Source organism: Notolepis coatsorum, assembly GCF_963971535.1.
Source record: "Notolepis coatsorum genome assembly, chromosome: 1".
Lineage (NCBI taxonomy): Eukaryota > Metazoa > Chordata > Actinopteri > Aulopiformes > Paralepididae > Notolepis > Notolepis coatsorum.
Window position 1 is genome coordinate 141,770,376 of NC_140165.1, and position 18,981 is coordinate 141,789,356.

At 42.2% G+C, this 18,981-nt stretch overlaps 1 protein-coding gene across 1 annotated transcript in view; it reads right to left on the reverse strand.

Moving 5' to 3' along the window:
• The window catches only part of LOC311222918 (arrestin domain-containing protein 3-like), a gene marked incomplete at its 3' end in the record, with an annotated part of 53,085 nt that overhangs the window by 14,555 nt on the left and 19,549 nt on the right, over positions 1-18,981 (reverse strand). Inside the window, exons 2-3 of the mRNA XM_084307584.1 lie at positions 1,015-1,056; positions 747-807 (exon numbers count right to left, since the gene is read on the reverse strand). Of these exons, the coding sequence (XP_084163710.1) occupies positions 747-807; positions 1,015-1,056 (103 nt within the window). The remainder of the gene's footprint in view (positions 1-746; positions 808-1,014; positions 1,057-18,981) is intronic.

Here is an 18,981-nt window from a genome sequence, read left to right on the forward strand (position 1 = left end):
ATTATAAAAAATCGTCGATGAGGAATTGTTGCGTCGATTAGTCATTAAAAAAAATTCTAATTATTATTGTAATTTTTTTTTTTTTTGCACTACCTATCTTTGTGAAAGTGGCTTCTCAGCTCTGGTCCAGCCAGCTGAAGACTTCTTAGCTTAACATAACAGACCGACAATACGTTTGGGGGAACTAATGGGATAACTGGGGATGTTGTTTGGTCCTGACAAGAGTCTCAAAGCAACTCTGAGGTCATGCTCAATGTCCAATCTGTTCCTCTGCTCTGTCTTCAGCTGGACCAGAGCTGAGAAGCCACTTTCACAAAGATAGGTAGTGCAAAAAAAATAAAAAATAAATCTTATCGAAAAAATAAGACAGATTAGTCGACTACCAAAATAGTCATTAGTTGCAGCCCTAGTTACAACAATTTTTTGCCGAACCACTGCTGCCTGGTCGTTTTTCAAAAAGCAACAGGGCTTTTGAGGTGATGAAATCACTGTGCTCAGGCAAAAAAGAGTATATATCTGCTTAGAAAACGAAAATGTCTAAATTCTTATTAAAATAAAAATTCTCCATGTGGTAAATACACAGGTCACAGGGCACATAAGAGCATACATGGGATACGTGTGGATTCTTAAAATGGGTGGCATTCTTCTTTCACACTCAACAAGATAGGAGGACTGCCTACTCTAAAGTCATGACATCTTGCACATTGTGTGCAATAAACCATATGAGGTGTGCTTAGACAACTTACCGCGCTGGGAACTGAAAAGTGAATGGGTAGACATGGGAACCTGGACCGACTCTGTTGCTATCTGAGAAGCAAGAGACGCATTGCCGTAAGATGTCTGGCTATTGTAGGCCATTTGTCAAACTATAATGTCTCAATACTTATATGTAACATTTATGTAACTGTGAAGAGTATACCATTCATTATTTACTATACAGATCCACCCCAACATGGAATAGATTAGAATACATACTTTGAAATTCAATAAGCTTACAAGATTCCTTTCACTTACATGCTCTTCCACTCGGATCTCTGACTGTTTGATGTTCTGCATCTGAGAGGAAAACAAGTTACAATGAAATACTTGTTTAATACTTATTCAACCCAGCACCTGTGTGTGTGTGTGTGTGTGTGTGTGTGTGTGTGTGTGTGTGTGTGTGTGTGTGTGTGTGTGTGTGTGTGTGTGTGTGTGTGTGTGTGTGTGCACATATGTGTGACCACTGGACCTGGAAATACATTTTTACAATTAAAGTAACTGCTCACAATGCTCCAAACTATAACGTCACAAGTTTAAAAGCCATTTTGAAGCTGTTAATATATTAAGCTAGAAGAACGTATGCTTGATTCTCAAAAGGTCAACAGTTATGGGATGTCCCTTACACAGAGAAGCAGCCATAACTAGTTAGAATCCTGATAGTTGATTCTGTTTATGTTTATTAGGATCCCCATAGTCTCTCATCATCAACGTGTTGACTATTCTTCCTGGGGTCCTCACAGATATACACGTAAGATTTGTTTTTGCCATTTTACAGCTTTATTTGTTTCGGATAGACCCGGCAGAGAGGAAGGTTGGGAGAAGATGTGGGGGAAGATGTGCAGCATAGGTCTCCGGGATGCGTGTACCGGTTCCGCAACAGTAAGTGACTTCCGGGTAGGCCTGATTGGCCCCGACAGGCACGTGACGCGGCAAACTCAGGACGCGCAACGAGGCTGCTGAGAGCTGTCGCGCGGAAATAGGCTGTCTATTGCCATTCTCTAACACAAACTCTAACCTTAACCAGCTCCTTAACAGCGCCTAAACTTAACCGTTCTAACCTTAACCAACTCCGAAACAATGCCTAACCTTAACCTTAACCTTAACCATGCCTAACCTTAACCATAGAAAGAATATTGCCATTCTCTAACACAAACTCTAACCTTAACCAGCTCCTTAACAGCGCCTAAACTTAACCGTTCTAACCTTAACCAACTCCGAAACAATGCCTAACCTTAACCTTAACCTTAACCATGCCTAACCTTAACCGGCGAAAGAATACACGTTAAAAAAAAAATCACGTTAAAAAAAATAAATTCGATGGGATTCGAACTCGTCAACAACGGACCGCAGGATCGCAGGACCGCTGCTCTGCGAGGTGAGCTAAAGCGCCGAATGAAAGTCATAGCGGATTTGGACGGTTACATCATTCCGCAAGCTCTGCCGCTCCGCTCCGCGGAGCGTGCCGCGCGGCAGAGAAAGTTGCGCGTCACGTGCCTGTCGGGGCCAATCAGGCCTACCCCGGAAGTCACTTACTGTTGCGGAACAGTTACACGCCTCCGGGATGGAGTCGAACCCGGGACGGATGCGTTACTGCGAGTGCAGTTACGTGGTGCGCCACCCTGGCGCCCCACACATACAAATTCAGTGTAAATCAGTCATATATCACATACATAATCAATAGAAAATCAAACAAAAGGTCATAGGTGAATCCATTTCACCATACCTTTAAAAGAAAAACACACAAAGTAAACAGAAGAAGTTTGCATAACATGGCTACAACTACACTCATGCATGACATTGATTTCCTTCCGGATTATGGCTCCCTTAAGTTTCTTTTTGAAACTGTCCTTGTTTTCCGTCCGTATGATATGTAATGGGATCCTATTCGTTATGGCTCTATACATTGCAGTTTTCTTTAGAGCATTGGTTCTAGGGAGAGGTAGGGTAAAGCGACTACTTGAAGCATGTCTTGTATTATGGTCATGTCTATCATTGGTGGATAAAAGCATAGAATACAATTGAGTGGTTTACCTAAGGTACAAATGTTCTTTAAAAACCGAATCAAACTGCATGCTAGTCTCTCGTCCACCCTCATCCACGACAGACTAGCATGCATTCCCTCCACACTATTCCTTATAGAGCAGTGAAGAGTGAGTCGGGCAGCTCTATTTTGAGTGAGCTGGAGTTTACTAAGCTCTTGCTTTGACGCGCTAGACCAAATTGATGATTCTGTTGAATAGCCCGGTGCATAGTTGCATGTCAACACAAACACATGTTTGGTTTTTTTAACTTAAGAACAAAGGCCAGTGGCTGGCGATTAGCCAAGGTAACCACTCGTATGATTCTAATGTAAATGTTACTCTGCCCCTTTTTAAACAAAAGTTTTTACTATTTAGAGATAATATAACCGTTAGCTGTTACAGTAAATATGTTCAACATTCAAACTGAAATATGAAAATAATTTAAAGATACATTCATTTTCTCACGATATAACTTCCCAGCATGAGCTACTTACTGCTGGACCCAGTCACATATACCCACACATGTATGTTCATACACACCTAACTTAACAACTTCCAATCACATTTGAAAAACTATTTTGAGAGTATAGTCTAAGGCCATAGGGATACACCGGAAGCCAAAGTGCTGCGAGGCTGCGCCAGCCAGTTTCCTTTCTGTGCTCAGACAGAGAATTCCACCCGTGGTGTGGCGGCCTCTGCTGGCCTGCTTAGAGGAGTCTTGTGGAGGACTGGCCTACTTACAGGGGTCTCGTGGAGGACACTTGCGCTGCGGCTTTGTGGTCCTTCCCGGGTCCTTTTGTCAGGTTCTATCTTGTGGACATGACTGAGAGCCGTCTCTCGTGCGGTCCTTAGGACTGGGACCTCTTCTGCATCCCGTTGCTAGTGTGTTAGTGGGATGTGTGGTGATGTGTAGATGATGGGTTTTTACTAGGGGTAGAACGGTTCACAAAATCCACAGTTCGGTTCGTATCACGGTTTGGGGGTCACGGTTTTCGGTTTGGTTCGGTATACGTTGTTCTTTATTTTATTTTTTTTATGTAACACTCCAAAAATGTAAACATGCTTCTCATTTATAAAAAAAAAAAAAAAGGAAAAAGGTTTTGAGCCGTTTGCCATAAATAATGTTTGGCACACAAAGACCGAACTGACTGAAAAATATAGGCTACATTTGTCAAAGTATTAACTTAGTGCAAACAAACTAAATAATTAAACCTTTCTATTTTTGTGGCCACATTATAGACAAAGGCCATCAACATAAAGTATGCATATGCTCAACCAGCACTACTTTCCTTTCTTTAAAATAAACACAAAAAAACAATGTCAACAATGTTTAAATTTCCTGATTGTCAGTTCTTAACTCAATGGAGGCCAAACCCGAGATAAGTCGGGTTAACTCACCAGCGGTTGGGCGCCAGACCAGAGATTTCTCAGGTTTTGGACGTTTATTCCTTTATTCGATATTTTTATTCATTATTCATCCAGGGACCTTGGTGTTACCATAGGGAATGAGTCGGAGATCGCCAAAGTGCAATACTAGCCGCATCCAGCTAGACGGCAATATCGAGCACCCTTTGTAACCTTGTATCTTGGCCTGTGTAACGGCCAAATGTCTCCGGTCTCACTTTTCCTTGTCGGGCGAGTGGAGCGGTTCTCCCAGGTTCCATTGAAGCGCGTCAAATATCCCTGATCCATATGTTGTGGTGGGTTATGCCGTGGACCAAATGGATATTGGATGTACCAGATGGCGATCAAACAACTGGAATATTATTTTTGGAATACTCCCGATTACAGGTAAGGACTATCTGAGGTAGGCCTGTCACGATAACACATTTTGCTGGGCGATTAATTGTCCCAGAAAATTATTGCGATAAGCAATATTATTGCGGTTTTGAGAATTCTTTTTTTTGAGAAATGTATTTCCCAAAAGGTTTCAATTAACCTTTTTTTTTTTTTTACTAATATAATAATAGCATAATAATGCAAGGAAACAGTTTCAAAGTGCAATAAACCTTTATTTAACATTGGAAGACATTTTAAATATCCTAAATAAAAAAATGCTCAGTTTGATTGTTTATTATAAAACAAACTGAAACTGGAAACAAGCCCTCTGTCTGGCTTTTTGTGTCATCCTTTTAACGTACATGTATTATTAATGTACCTTGCGGTACCATGTACAAAATGTTAATAAAGTATGAGGAAAAAACTGTGGAAACGTAATAAATAAAAAGGCAGTGAAACAATAATCAAATAAACACCAAAATATATACTACCTCTATTGGAATGGAGACTTCAGCACAGGATAAACTAGGGATGGGCAAAAATAATCCAGATCGGTTGATCACATGATGTACTCGAGTACTCGTGGAGGAAAACGCTGTACAAAATAAACGTCTTTTCCGGTGTTTTTGACTTTTATTTTGAAACCCACCGACCGGAGCGGAAGTATTGTTGTTATTATCCTAGCAGAACGTATGAGCGGACGGCTCTGGAGCGGACAACTTGTCTCGTCCGGTTCTGTGTTTTTGAGCTAATGATAAAACAAATGTTGAGATTGTTGGTGAACAACTAACTTTAGGTTAGTTTTAACGTTAGCTACTAACGTTAGATGCAGCTACTACAGGCAATCAACGATGAGGAGGAAGCGTCAAAGCCGTATATAATAGAATAGCCCTGTGGTGCGTAGGCACGACTCGAAACTACCTGTTATAATAAATTAATTCATGTTTAACTTGTCCCCGTGTCCAGTCCTTTGACTAGCCCCACCCGTTCATTGTAAACAATGATGCATGTAATTGTATTAACGTTATTGTGTGTTGTAGCTATGCATTGTATTTCGTTTGTTAGCTATTTAGCTAATGTTGATAGCATTGAATAGCGTCAACGCTAGATCTTTAATCTTTATTTAGCAGTCCAGTTTCTCCGGGCAGTAGCGAGTAACTACTTGGGTCTAAAAATAGCTACACTACAAAGAACACTACTTGGTTAAAAGGAGCAACGCTATTGAGAAATGTAGTTAAGCTATGTGGCGTTGCCCCACGGAGCTCCCGTGCTGTACTCTGTAGTAAGGCCAGCGGCCCCCCACACGGAGAGTGACTGACAAGAGGTACTGGTTCCGCCTCATTAAAACAAACTCGCAAATAACAATTAATCGCGCCCGTCAAAATCATTGCATTAATTTTAATTATCGCACCGATTAATCGATTTATTGATTATGGAATGGAAAGATTCATTATTTTTCACATATTAAGTTACGTGATACGTTATTATGTTACGTTAGCGTAAGCTAACAAGCTAATCCTGATCAGAGGCAGAGCCATAGAGAACAGCAGAAAGTGTGGACTGGGGAAAGGGAAATGGGGGGGGGGGGGGGCACTCTCCCTTTCTCTGTGTGTTTGGAAAGACGATGAAGTCAGGAGTATATTATAGTAAACTGAGGATTACTGAGGATGGACAGATAATGTTGATATTCAAATATAAATATAAAAAGGTTGGTTGCCCTATATATATATATATATATATATATATGCGGTAATTAAATATATAAATGTAAATATTATTATTATTAAATGGGTTACAATTACAAATATGTGGAAGTGGAACCATATGGAAGGAGTAAGCCTGCCGCTAAAAAGAAAACCCACCGCGCCTTTCTCAGACGAAAAAGAAAGTTTCGAGAGGAGTGGAAGTTTGAAGACAGACTAGACTACAATATGATGCAGGGGTGGTGAGTTGAAACAGTGTGTGTGTGTGTGTGTGTGTGTGTGTCCCGACCCCACTTCTATGTTTCAATAAATTATTTGCATTTAAAACTATTAACGCAGACTCATTCCTTCAGTCCACTCAAAATTATGCTAATATTCCTTATGTTGTTTATGATATTAATTGAAAATAGCATATGAGAGTATTATATAGTAATAATAACACATGGCGATATACTAAAAAGCTATTTATAATTTTTGGCTGGTAAAAAATCTGCCTGGCTGGTAGTTTTAAAAATCGACCAACCAAATGGCTGGTAAGTCAAAAAGTTAATTTTGTTCCCTGTGTGCTTGCCATTTCCACAAACTGACTAGCACCTGCTGCTGCTGCCAGCAGCCGGTGCATCACCTCTCCCGCCTCCGTGGCAAATGAAGATTTCTTTTTTTGCGCATCCCCTGAACCGAACAATACACACGCCCCGAACCGTGGAGGTTGTGCCGAACGGTGTACGGTTCTAATGCGTACCGTTCCACCCCTAGTTTTTACACACGGTCTACTCACGTTGTGCGTTTTAGGGAAGCTGCTCCCTATTACGCATAGTGTCTGGAGTTCTATCCTTCCGCTCGACATCAATACTGGAAATCGCGATCAGACAATTGGAGTATTCTTTTTTGAATAACCCCGATCAAAGGTAAGGACTATCTGACGTCAATTCCACCTTGATCCTACAATGACTTCATATAGATCCAGGCGATCAACGTATGTAGTATTTGAAGAAACACACTCCTCAGTGTCAGTTTTACTATTTAATATTTGACAAAGATGAAGACACCCTGAAACAGACCAAGACAGCAAACTCAGCTGACAACGTATAACATAAATACATAATAACACTATGGTAACATGGTTTCCCATTAATTACCCAGACTGTGGCAGCCCGCTACTATTATTTTTAAATATAAAGTTTGCCAATAGGGATGTATCAGTAGTATTGGCAGTGGTAGTAGTCGTAATAGTAATCCACTATATTTTTTAATTTTCAAAACATTTAACCAGTTCAACACAGGTAACCACTTTTGCTTAATTTCTTTGATGGCTCAAATGTATGCTCTAGTCCAGTGGTTCCCAAACCTCTCCTCGAGACACCCCAGCCGTTCCATGTATTTGTTAAATTCGACCACCAGCACACCTTGATTAAACTAATAAAGGGCTAGTTAAGTTGAATCAGGTGTGCTGGTGGTGGAATTTAACAAATACATTGAACGGCTGGGGTGCTTCGAGGAGAGGATTGGGAAGCACTAGTCTAGTCGATTTTGTGTTTTGAGCACAAAGTTCATCATAGATCTAGCCTCTTTATTTTGCTCTCAAAGTGCACCAGATTGATGCATTTAACTTTAAAATGTACAACAACAAAAAAAGTTCCGGGGGTGCATGCCCCAGGACCCCCCTAGAGGGGCGGAGGTTCACCCCCCATAGTCTCTCTCTGAAAATCCTGTGGGAAACACTTAAATATATATATATATAATGCATATAATATAATATATAATATGTATAAACAGTAATAGTGCATTAACACTAGGGATGGACCGATATGAAAATTGGCCACAGATACCGATACGATTGTTCAACTAACACAATCGGCCGATACCGATATTTGTGACAAAAAAAAAAGTATTAATTAAAATTTGTTTATATAATTTTCTTTTTTTTTTATATATTTTTTGTATTTTTTTGTATTTCTTTTAACTACTGTATATTTGTATGTGTATGTTTGTATTTGTAGGCCTCTTTACTTACTTAAAAAAAGGAAACATCAAGAAATATGTTTATGGTATTAACACTTTAATCGCCATGGGTTAAATTCATAATTTACCATCCCTCGCCAGCTCTATTTGTCTATGGAGAAGTTCCCCTTCTTTGCAGGGCTATAACTTTTTAAATTCTATTGCTAAATTGCCATTATTATGGCCCATTCAATGTCCTATATGTATTGTTCAGGGTGTAGCAACGTTAAACTTTTTCATTCACATATTCATACTAAAATATGGTCTAAAGTATAAGTATGTTTTTATCGTTTTCTGCAGCTTTCTTCAGAACGTGATTTATAGCCCTAAATGCATTATATTGATGATCAAATACAGTTTGGTAGGAATCTGTGCAAGATAAAAAGTTTCAACTGGACGTGGTTCTAGAAGTTTCTACGCATCATCTGATGATGACCGGATGGGCGGGGGATCGTTTATAATTCCGTGGGCAGCGTTAGATGATTCATCCAGAGTGGGTCATATGTTCATCAGATCAGTTAGTATAGAATACGTTAGAAAATAACGCTGAATCTTACCGTGGCTTCCTCGCGCCGCTGGCAGATGAGCGTGGAACAGATTTTTTTCTATTATGGGATGTAGAAATGCCCGATCCATTTCCAGGTTGTATAATAGTATATACGTCCAAATAACGTTGTTTATTGAGTTAGGGCGAGCGATCTATTATCCAGTGTTTCAAGATGGAGTCGCGGGAGCTATAGCGAGTGGCCGGACCACATATGGATGAGCACTACCGGTTCAAAGGTTAATATCCGGTTGGCGATCTGCCGATCGGCCACCAGATGGCGCTCTTGAACCGCTAGAGAGTTGAGAGGAGATCAGCAGTGTGTCTCAGGGCTCCGGAAAGGAAATATGATTTCGATGACAGATTTTTGAAATATTGACATCAAAGACGAGTTACGGCGTCTTCGGCAGAATGAGCATGGCTCGGAATGACGTGAAACTCGTCCGCGGCGATCATAGTGTTAATTCCACCATGCCATGTAGCACTATCCCTCTCCCAGTATGGTCTGGCGGCCTGCAGATGGATACTATTCTCTCAACCAGAGCTCTCAACCAATGCAATAGAACCATTTTGATTGACAGTCGATTCGGCCAATTACGTCACACCGCTAGCACCCACCTCCTGCTGTTCTTACCACCAATCGGCCAGCGTTTATTCATTTTCTACTTCCGGGCATGCCGCCATTGAATTGATCTGCTTGCGAGAACCACAACAGACAACGTAGCTAATACGTTAGCTGCCCGCCGACCAGCGCTCCACACAGGATGACCAAACGACTCGAGACATAATGATTTTACTGCAACAAATGTTATAATAAAACAAAGCCTTTCTATACATTTGTCTGATTGAAAACTTTATTAACAGATTGCAGAATGGGTAGTTGGGTACGGAATGAGCAACGGAATGGAACTGAGCTATGAACGGAGTAATGCCTTGCTTTACTTGCTATGTTCGGGTAAATAATATGCTGATGTTATTGAACGTGTAACACTAACTATCTAACGTTAATGCCACAAAACGAATGTTTACGTGTCATTTTAACAGCAGATACTTTCTTAAATGCCATCTTCCCGAGAGAGGGGTGTTTTGACGGGGAGCGGTGATGGGTTCGCTTGGTTGTGTTATTAATAGCATTGAACAGCTAACCGAAAGCTAGCGTTAACTAACGTTAAAGGTTTAGCCATAACGTTACCTTGGCTAAAGTTGGGGCTATTCATAATCCAGCAATAATGGCTGCAGACCTGCAAGCAAAGTACAGCAAGTTGGCAAAGGAGTATTCCAACGTAAATCACATTTTCACCAGTAACGTTAGTCTTCCATCTCCCGGTAGCTCATGCTAGCTAACCTAGCCCATGTTAGCGTCGTCACTGAGCGACCACCTCGCGTACACAATTAATGACATGTTGCGGACAGCCATATCGGTGACAATGTTTAGCTTTTAGTGCCAAATGATAAGAGTCTGAAGCGGAGTCTCAAAAGAGAATGTTGAATATTTAGTAGTAACTTTGATGCAGTAGCTTGTGTGTGGGTGACTGGGGGCGCGCCGTTGTGCAGGACGCGACTGAATTTATCGGCTACTGCCATCGGCACATTCGAGCTTATCGGCCGATACCGATACCCGACCGATACATCGGTGCACTGCACCCCTAATTAACACATCCACCGCCATTCACACTGTAACACGTTATTACCCGCCATGCTTTGACCGCCAGAGATGCCAAAGGCTCCCGACAGACACTATGTACATAATGGATCGCTTTATAAACTTAATAATCGATATGATTTCGGCATTTATTGCAACATACAAACCGGAAATGGACCTAGGCGATCGGCGTCGTATACCTGGGATTTTTCACCGCCAGTCTCATTGACGCACGGTAAGAGGACGCTAACGTCATTTTCAGCCCAATTGTTCATTCATTTCACTGCAAACCGATCTGATTAATATATCACCCATACTACATAAAGCATTTACTGACGATCACGGAATTATAAACGACCCCCCCCCCCCCTTTCCTCCGCGCATGATGACGCATAACGTATAGGATCATATACAGTTGAATTTTTTAATATAGCGTGTATCGGGAATAAACGGCAATCGATAATCTATATATGCGTTTAGGCCTATAACTCACGTTCTAGGAATTACTGCAGAAAATGATAAAAACACTTATATTCTAGAAGGTATTTTTTTTTTTTTACTTTGACCAGTCCGCTGGTTCTTTTTGCGTTTATCGCATTTTTCTGGTCAAGTATGACCGACAGAAACAGGTTGAATGGGGGTACAGATGGGGGGAAAGACACTCTGAGAAAGTACGGCTTGTCCGGGAGTCGAACTCGCTACCCCAGATCCGTGACGGGCACGGTTGTCCCCGACGCCGAAATAGCGTTCGAGGTACGCGGTGAGCTACTGGAGCTCCCCTTAGAAGGTATTTTTGTACGAATGTTTGAATTAAAAAGTATAACGTTCCTACATCCTGAACGATAGATAATCGATGTTGAATGGGCCATAGTAATGTCAATTTAGCAATACAATTAAAAAAGTTATAGCCCTGCAAAGAAGGTGAACATCTCCATAGGCTTAGAGTGGTGGCAAACTGCCTATATTGATGGATATAAGTTATGGCAGGGAATGTGTTAAGCATCTCACGTGAATGAGTGAACGAACGTCTCTACCCGAGGTAAAGTGAAGGAATGTCCGTGAAAACTAAGATGGCCGCTCAGCAATAACAGCACAGAGCAAGGCATGTCCGGTTGGATGCTGGTAAGAGGCTGCATGCCCTCTAGTGGCCGGTGATAAACTCTTCATCCCCCCCAGACCGGAAAGCTAAAGGCCGGAATAGATTAACGGTCTAAATCCTATATCCAGCTGCCGGACTCGGGCTCGTAACGTGCAGGCGGCCTCTTCACGCAGCCCGGCCGAGTAGGCTGGGGCAGCGTCTGTGGTGACTGCGGCACCGGGAGCGGTGTGCCCAGGAAGCATATATGCTTTTACCAACGCGTTCGTGTTTCCGGGTTCCCGTTTCCGGGTTCCCGTTTTGCGCTCTGATTGGCCACTGACCTACGCTAGTACGCCCCCCTCGCTATGAGCGTAGCAGGACGCGGGCTCGCTCTAATATCCCAGCGTTTCAACCAGCTGCACATTATACTCACATTATGTGCTCATTAGAAGAAGAAAAATGTACTCATATTTAGGAAATGAAACGCTAACGTTATAAAATACCCTGACATTGGGTAGAAATGTAGCGGGGTTAGGGTGACCTATTGATGGGTCTGGGAGAGAGATGCGGGGGGGGGGGGGGGGGGGCTGCCTCGCGCTGACGCTGCCCCGCCTCGAGGTGCACACAAGCGGCCGCGCGTCTCACATCACCAGCCACACCTGAACGAACCCCCCCCGCATTGCTCTCCTATCGCTATGCTTCATCTCCCCTTTAAATAGGGGTGCACCGATATGAAAATTGGCCACCGATACCGATTGTTCAACTAACACAATCAGCCGATACCGATACCGATACTTGTGGCAAAAAATAAGTATTTGTAATTTTTTTTAATATTTTTATTTTTATTTTTTTTTAATGAAACTACTGTATATTTGTATGTGTATGTTTGTATTTGTAGGCCTCTTTACTTACTTAAAAAAAGGAAACATCAAGAAATATGTTTATGGTATCACTATCTCCCAGTATCGTCTGGCGGCCTGCAGAGGGATACTATTTTCTCAACCAGAGCTTTCAACCAATGCAATGGAACCATTCTGGCGGCCTGCAGCGGGATACTATTCTCTCAACCAGAGCTTTCAACCAATGCAATGGAACCATTTTGATTGACAGTCGATTCGGCCAATTACGCCACACCGCTAGCACCCACCTCCTGCTGTTCTTACCACCAATCGGCAAGCGTTTATTCATTTTCTACTTCGGGGGCATGCCGCCATTGATCTGCTTGCGAGAATGCGAGTCAAACTCAGAACCACAACAAGCTAATACGTTAGCTGCCCGGCAGTGCCCGCCGACCAGCGCGCTCCACAGGATGGCCAAACGAGACACAATGATTTTACTGCAACAAATGTTATAATAAAACAAAGCCTTTCTATACATTTGTCTGGTTGAAAACTTTATTAACTCTTTCAGTGCCACGCCTGGTTTTCCGTTTTACCGCTTGAATGCCACCATCGGCGCCAATGTTAACGTTAATATCGCCTAATCTATGTTTTAAATTATGGCTATGTGTCTAATCTGCCCATCGCATTATCAAAGACTATTTTCCAGTCAGTGCTGTGAAGGCAGATTGTTTTTTTATCGTGTCGTTTCCGTTTCAGAGCAGTTAGAAAAGCCCCCGTTTTGATATAAAAAACAGCTCATTCTGGAGCATTCTATGAAAATCGTCTTTTAGTGGAATATTCCACAACGTTGATATTCGTCGGCCTTTTTATGAATCGTTTTCAAATAAACGCTAGATGATCAATATTATACGTGCACGCAAGCACATTACGGCCGCGCACTGATAATCGCTCCGTTGATTTCCTCACAGACTTTTACAGTGAAACCGAAAGAAGACATTTCACAAAACAGCTTATAACTTCATCAAACTTACTCCGATTATCCTACCACTGATAACATAGAGGCCTTACCTGACATCAGATGGTATCCAACTGGTATATTCCAATTCCTGATCACCATTCGAAAAAATCGATACGTGTATGGATCCAACGCGACACTGTAGATCTCCATGATCCGCGGGGATCTGAGGCTCCAGAATGAACTCTGGTAACCCCGGCTGGATCAGTGAACTGGAAAATGTGGAGTACCGGATTTTTTTCCCCATTCATTTTCATTGAGTCCATTCCAAAATCACTTATGTCATCTGGGAGACGACAGGGGGCGCTTTTTTCCACAGTGATCACCGGCGCAGCTCGGCTATACTCGGGTAGGCTCGGGTGATGCAATAATTTTTCAGATCGCAAAAAAAAATAATAATAATAATTCCGAGAAATCTCGTGAGTGGCACGCAACCACCTATAAAAAAAACGAGAAATCTCGTGAGTGGCACTGAAAGAGTTAACAGATTGCAGAATGGGTAGTTGGGTACGGAATGGAACCGAGCTATGAACGGCTTGCTTGCTATCTTCGGGTAAATACTATGCTGATGTAATTGAACGTGTAACTAACTATATAACGTTAATGCCACAAAACGAATGTTTGTGTCATTTTAACAGCAGATACGTTCTTAAATCCCATCCTCCCGACAGAGCGGTGTTGATGGGGAGCTCTGATGGGTTCGCTTGGTTGTGTTATTAGCATTGAACAGCTAACCGAAAGCTAGCGTTAACTAATGTTAAAGGTTTAGCCATAACGTTACGTTGGCTAAAGTTGGGGCTATTCATAATCCAGCAATAATGGCTGCAGACCTGCAAGCAAAGTACAGCAAGTTGGCAAAGGAGTATTCCAACGTAAATCACATTTTCACCAGTAACGTTAGTCTTCTGCCTCCCGGTAGCTCATGCTGCAACGGAATGGAACTGAGCTATGAACGGACTCGGAGTAATGCCTTGCTGCTATGGGTAATAATAATATGCTGATGTTATTGTCCGTGTAACACTAACTATATAACGTTAATGCCACAAAACGAATGCCTTGTTAATCATAAGTAGTAACTGATGCAGCTTGTGTGTGTGTGTGGGGGACGGCGGGCGTTGTGCAGGTAGGTCGCGAGTGAACTTTTTTTTTTTTGCCTTTTGACGCTACACAAATTGATGGTTATTTATCTGCGACTGCTATCGGCACATTTGAGCTTATCGATAGCAGTCAACAAGGCACTTATCGGCCGATACCGATACCCGACCGATATATCGGTGCATCCCTACCTTTAAGCTTAGGCGACTCTTTCGAAGTTGGTTAAGGTTAGAGTTTGGAGCGGGGGGGGGCGGGCGGAGCTAACAATATACTCGTTATCACCATACATAACGCTTATATTGAAACACGTTGACATTAGGGCCGTTCTTTCAACCTAAAAGTGCACTTTCTTCAACCTCAAACCTAAATTCCTTAGCATCCCGTGTTACCAAGTAAACAAATCACAGAACGATAGCCAGTTAGCCAGCCAGGTACTGACGTTAGCTCTCAGAGCGATTAGCCAGTTAGTTAGCCAGCAACCAGCCAGGTACCGACGTTAGCTCTCAGAACGATTAGCCACGTTAGTTAGCCAGCAACCAGCCAGGTACCGATGTTAGCTCTCAGAACGATTAGCCACGTTAGTTAGCCAGCAACCAGCCAGGTACCGACGTTAGCTCCCGGAACGATTAGCCACGTTAGTTAGCCAGCAACCAGCCAGGCAGAGATGTTAGCTCTCAGAACGATTAGCCACGTTAGTTAGCCAGCAACCAGCCAGGCAGAGATGTTAGCTCTCAGAACGATTAGCCACGTTAGTTAGCCAGCAACCAGCCAGGCAGAGATGTTAGCTCTCAGAACGATTAGCCACGTTAGTTAGCCAGCAACCAGCCAGGCAGAGATGTTAGCTCTCAGAACGATTAGCCACGTTAGTTAGCCAGCAACCAGCCAGGCAGTGATGTTAGCTCTCAGAACGATTAGCCACGTTAGTTAGCCAGCAACCAGCCAGGCAGAGATGTTGGCTCTCAGAACGATTAGCCACGTTAGTTAGCCAGCAACCAGACAGGCAGTGATGTTAGCTCTCAGAATGATTAGCCACGTTAGTTAGCCAGCAACCAGCCAGGCAGAGATGTTAGCTCTCAGAACGATTAACCACGTTAGTTAGCCCGCAACCAGCCAGGCAGAGACGTTAGCTCTCAGAACGATTAGCCGCGTTAGTTAGCCAGCAACCAGCCAGGCAGAGACATTAGATCTCAGAACGATTAGCCACGTTAGTTAGCCAGCAACCAGCCAGGCAGAGACGTTAGCTCTCAGAACGATTAGCCACGTTAGATAGCCAGCAACCAGCCAGGCAGAGACGTTAGCTCTCAGAACGATTAGCCACGTTAGTTAGCCAGCAACCAGCCAGGTACTGACGTTAGCTCCCGGAACGATTAGCCACGTAACCCTCTGCTGGCGTGTGCACTACAATCAACTCCGTGTCTGTAATAGCAGTCTGTGACGTCACGGTATTGAGAATCATACAGGCGGGATCTCGAAATACCCTGGTATACCGTAATACCGTCAAAGCCTAGCTGACAACGTATAACATAAATACATAACACTATGCCTATGGTAACATAAATATATATATATCTATATAATGCATATAATATAATATATAATATGTATGAACAGTAATAGTGCATTAACACTTTGAGAGCCACTCATGGCTAATCGTGTTTACGATAGTTACGTTGAAAGCCACCCTGGTCTACAAGATACACTATACGACCGGGGTGCCCATGTACATGTCAAAATACTTCCCAAAGGTCAGTGAATACCACAACCACTACACCAGAGGAAGCTCAACAAATCATGTTAAACCCAGATTCGGCTCAAACAAGGGACTAAACACGTTTTGCAATTATGCCACAACAATGTGGAACGCCCTACCCAAAGCTGTAAAGGAATGTGAATCCCTGCCCACATTCAAAACCGCTCTTAAAGAGCACCTACGGGAGGCTGCAATTCGAAACTGGCCACCGTAAATGCCCAAAACCCCCACCACCTCCTAATAGACAGTCTCCTCACCACCGCATGTATATATTCCCTCCCCGCCGTATGTATATTTCCCTCCCACCCACCCACCCCCTCCTAATGTACAGTCCCCTCCCCATCATATGTATATACTCTGTCAGGATCTAAGGGTAACAGTACTGTATATTTGAATACCGTTATGTCACAAATGTATCAGTACTAAATACCTATATGTCCCTATGCCATAAATGTCATGTATGTTGTGTATGTCATAAATGTCTATATGAATTGAAAATGGGGGACCCTGATGGAAACAAGACAAACGTCTTTCTCAGGTCTGCATCCCCTTAACAATTGTATGTATTGAGCCGTACTGTATTGTACCCATTCTGCAATCTGTTAAATAAAGTTTTCATTCATTCATTCATTCATTCATTCATTCACACATTCACACTCCTCTCTCTCACACACAGCGATCAGAGTAAGACACACACACATTCACACTCCTCTCACTCACACACAGCGATCAGAGTAAGACACACACACATACACAAATTACACAGTACACACCTCTCACTCACACAGCGATCAGAGTAAGACACACACACAAATTACACAGTACACACACTCCTCTCACTCACACAGCGATCAGAGTAAGACACACACACATACACACACAGACTCCTCTCACACACAGCAAACAAAAGACGTAGAAGTCTGTCTGATCTGACTCATCCCCCTCTCCCCTTATAGCTGTTCCATGTCATGCTCAATGTCCAATCTGTTCCTCTGCTCTGTCTTCAGCTGGACCAGAGCTGAGAAGCCACTTTCACAAAGATAGGTAGTTAAAAAAAAAAATTAAAAAAAATTATATCCTTTTTTTTTTTTTTTTTTACATAATTGGTTTTCGATTAGTCGACTAATCGAAAAAATAATCGACAGATTAGTCGACTACCAAATTAGTCATTAGTTGCAGCCCTAGTCATGACGTTTACCAAGTCCAGGTACAGATCCTCTCTCACTGATGAACATCTGGCAGCTGTGCTTCGCATCTCCACCTCAGACATGCAACCTGACTTTGATGGACTTGTTAAAGCTCAACAGAGACTGGATTTATCACACTGAATGAAAAAAAAAGAGCTGAAGAACACTAAAATGTGGAAATATAACAAGTGAAATGGGACACTTTTTTTCTTTTTTTTGCACAGTTCTGAAAACATTAAATGTTTAATATAGGCATGTAAAGTAAAAAAGGCTACTGGGACACTTTTCTTTACACAGTGACATGTAGGGATGGGTATCGTTAGGATTTTATCGATACTACTACTCTTATCGATACTGCTTAACGGTTCGGTACTTTATCGATACTCTTATCGGTTCTTTTAGATTATTATTTAAATATATTTAAATTTAAAAAAAAATTATAAATTATTATTTGAACGGCTTAAGGCTATATCTGTACTTGATATTTGTTTGTTGTGTTGCATATTTGAAATAAACTTCAATCAAATCAAACCCCCCCTCTTAAAAAACAAAAACCTGTGTTTAACCTGGCCATCTATAAAACATCATGCTAAAACTGTGAAACAAATGTCCTACTCCCCTAAAGAAAGAAATACATAGCAAACATGACTCAGTTATGCAATAGTGCTGCTGCTTTTTATTTTGTTAAAATATTTTAGTTAATAAGACTACAAAATGACTACAACGATTTCACGACGTTTTCCTGTCCACGCCGGAAGTGCATCGGATACCTACCTTAACGTTAAATGTTCAACAACGGAACAGATTGTTGCTAATTAAACACTTCATGGAAACGGAGTAACGTTAACGCTATGTCGAGTTCATACGTGTAGTGTAGTATGAACTCGGCGAGTCGGCATAACGTTAACGTTAGTCAGCTTCAGTGTTGCTGGACGGCACACTCTATTAGCTAACGTAGCTAGCCACGCTAACGTTAAATGTTCAACAACAGAACAGATTGCTGCTAATTAAACACTTCATGGAAACGGATTAACGTTATCGCTATGTCGAGTTCATAAGTGTAGTGTAGTATAAACTCGGCGAGTCGGCATAACGTCAACGTTGTTGCTGGATGGTACACTCTATCAGCTCCGTAGCTAACGTAGCTAGCCACGCTAACGTTACATTTTCAACAACAGATTGCTGCTAATTAAACACTTCATGGAAACGGAGTAACGTTAACGCTATGTCGAGCTCATACGTGTAGTGTAGTATGAACTCGGCATAACGTTAACGTTAGAGTGCACCATCCAGCAACACCGAAACTGACTATTAGCTCCGTAGCTAACGTAGCTAGCCACGGACAGGCACCTCCAGTCCCTACCCGTGTGAGTGTGAGCGGCTCGCGACAAGTGTGTGTAATGGCTTGCTGCGGCTCGCTTCTCGTGCAGAGACAGAGAGAGGAGAGATAGTTTGCAACGTTTAAATTCCTGGAAAAAAAACCTCATAATAATAATACTTTCTCGAGTATCGATAGCAGTACCGATAACGTCGGAGCTTATTAATACTCCGGTTTTTTCTAATTC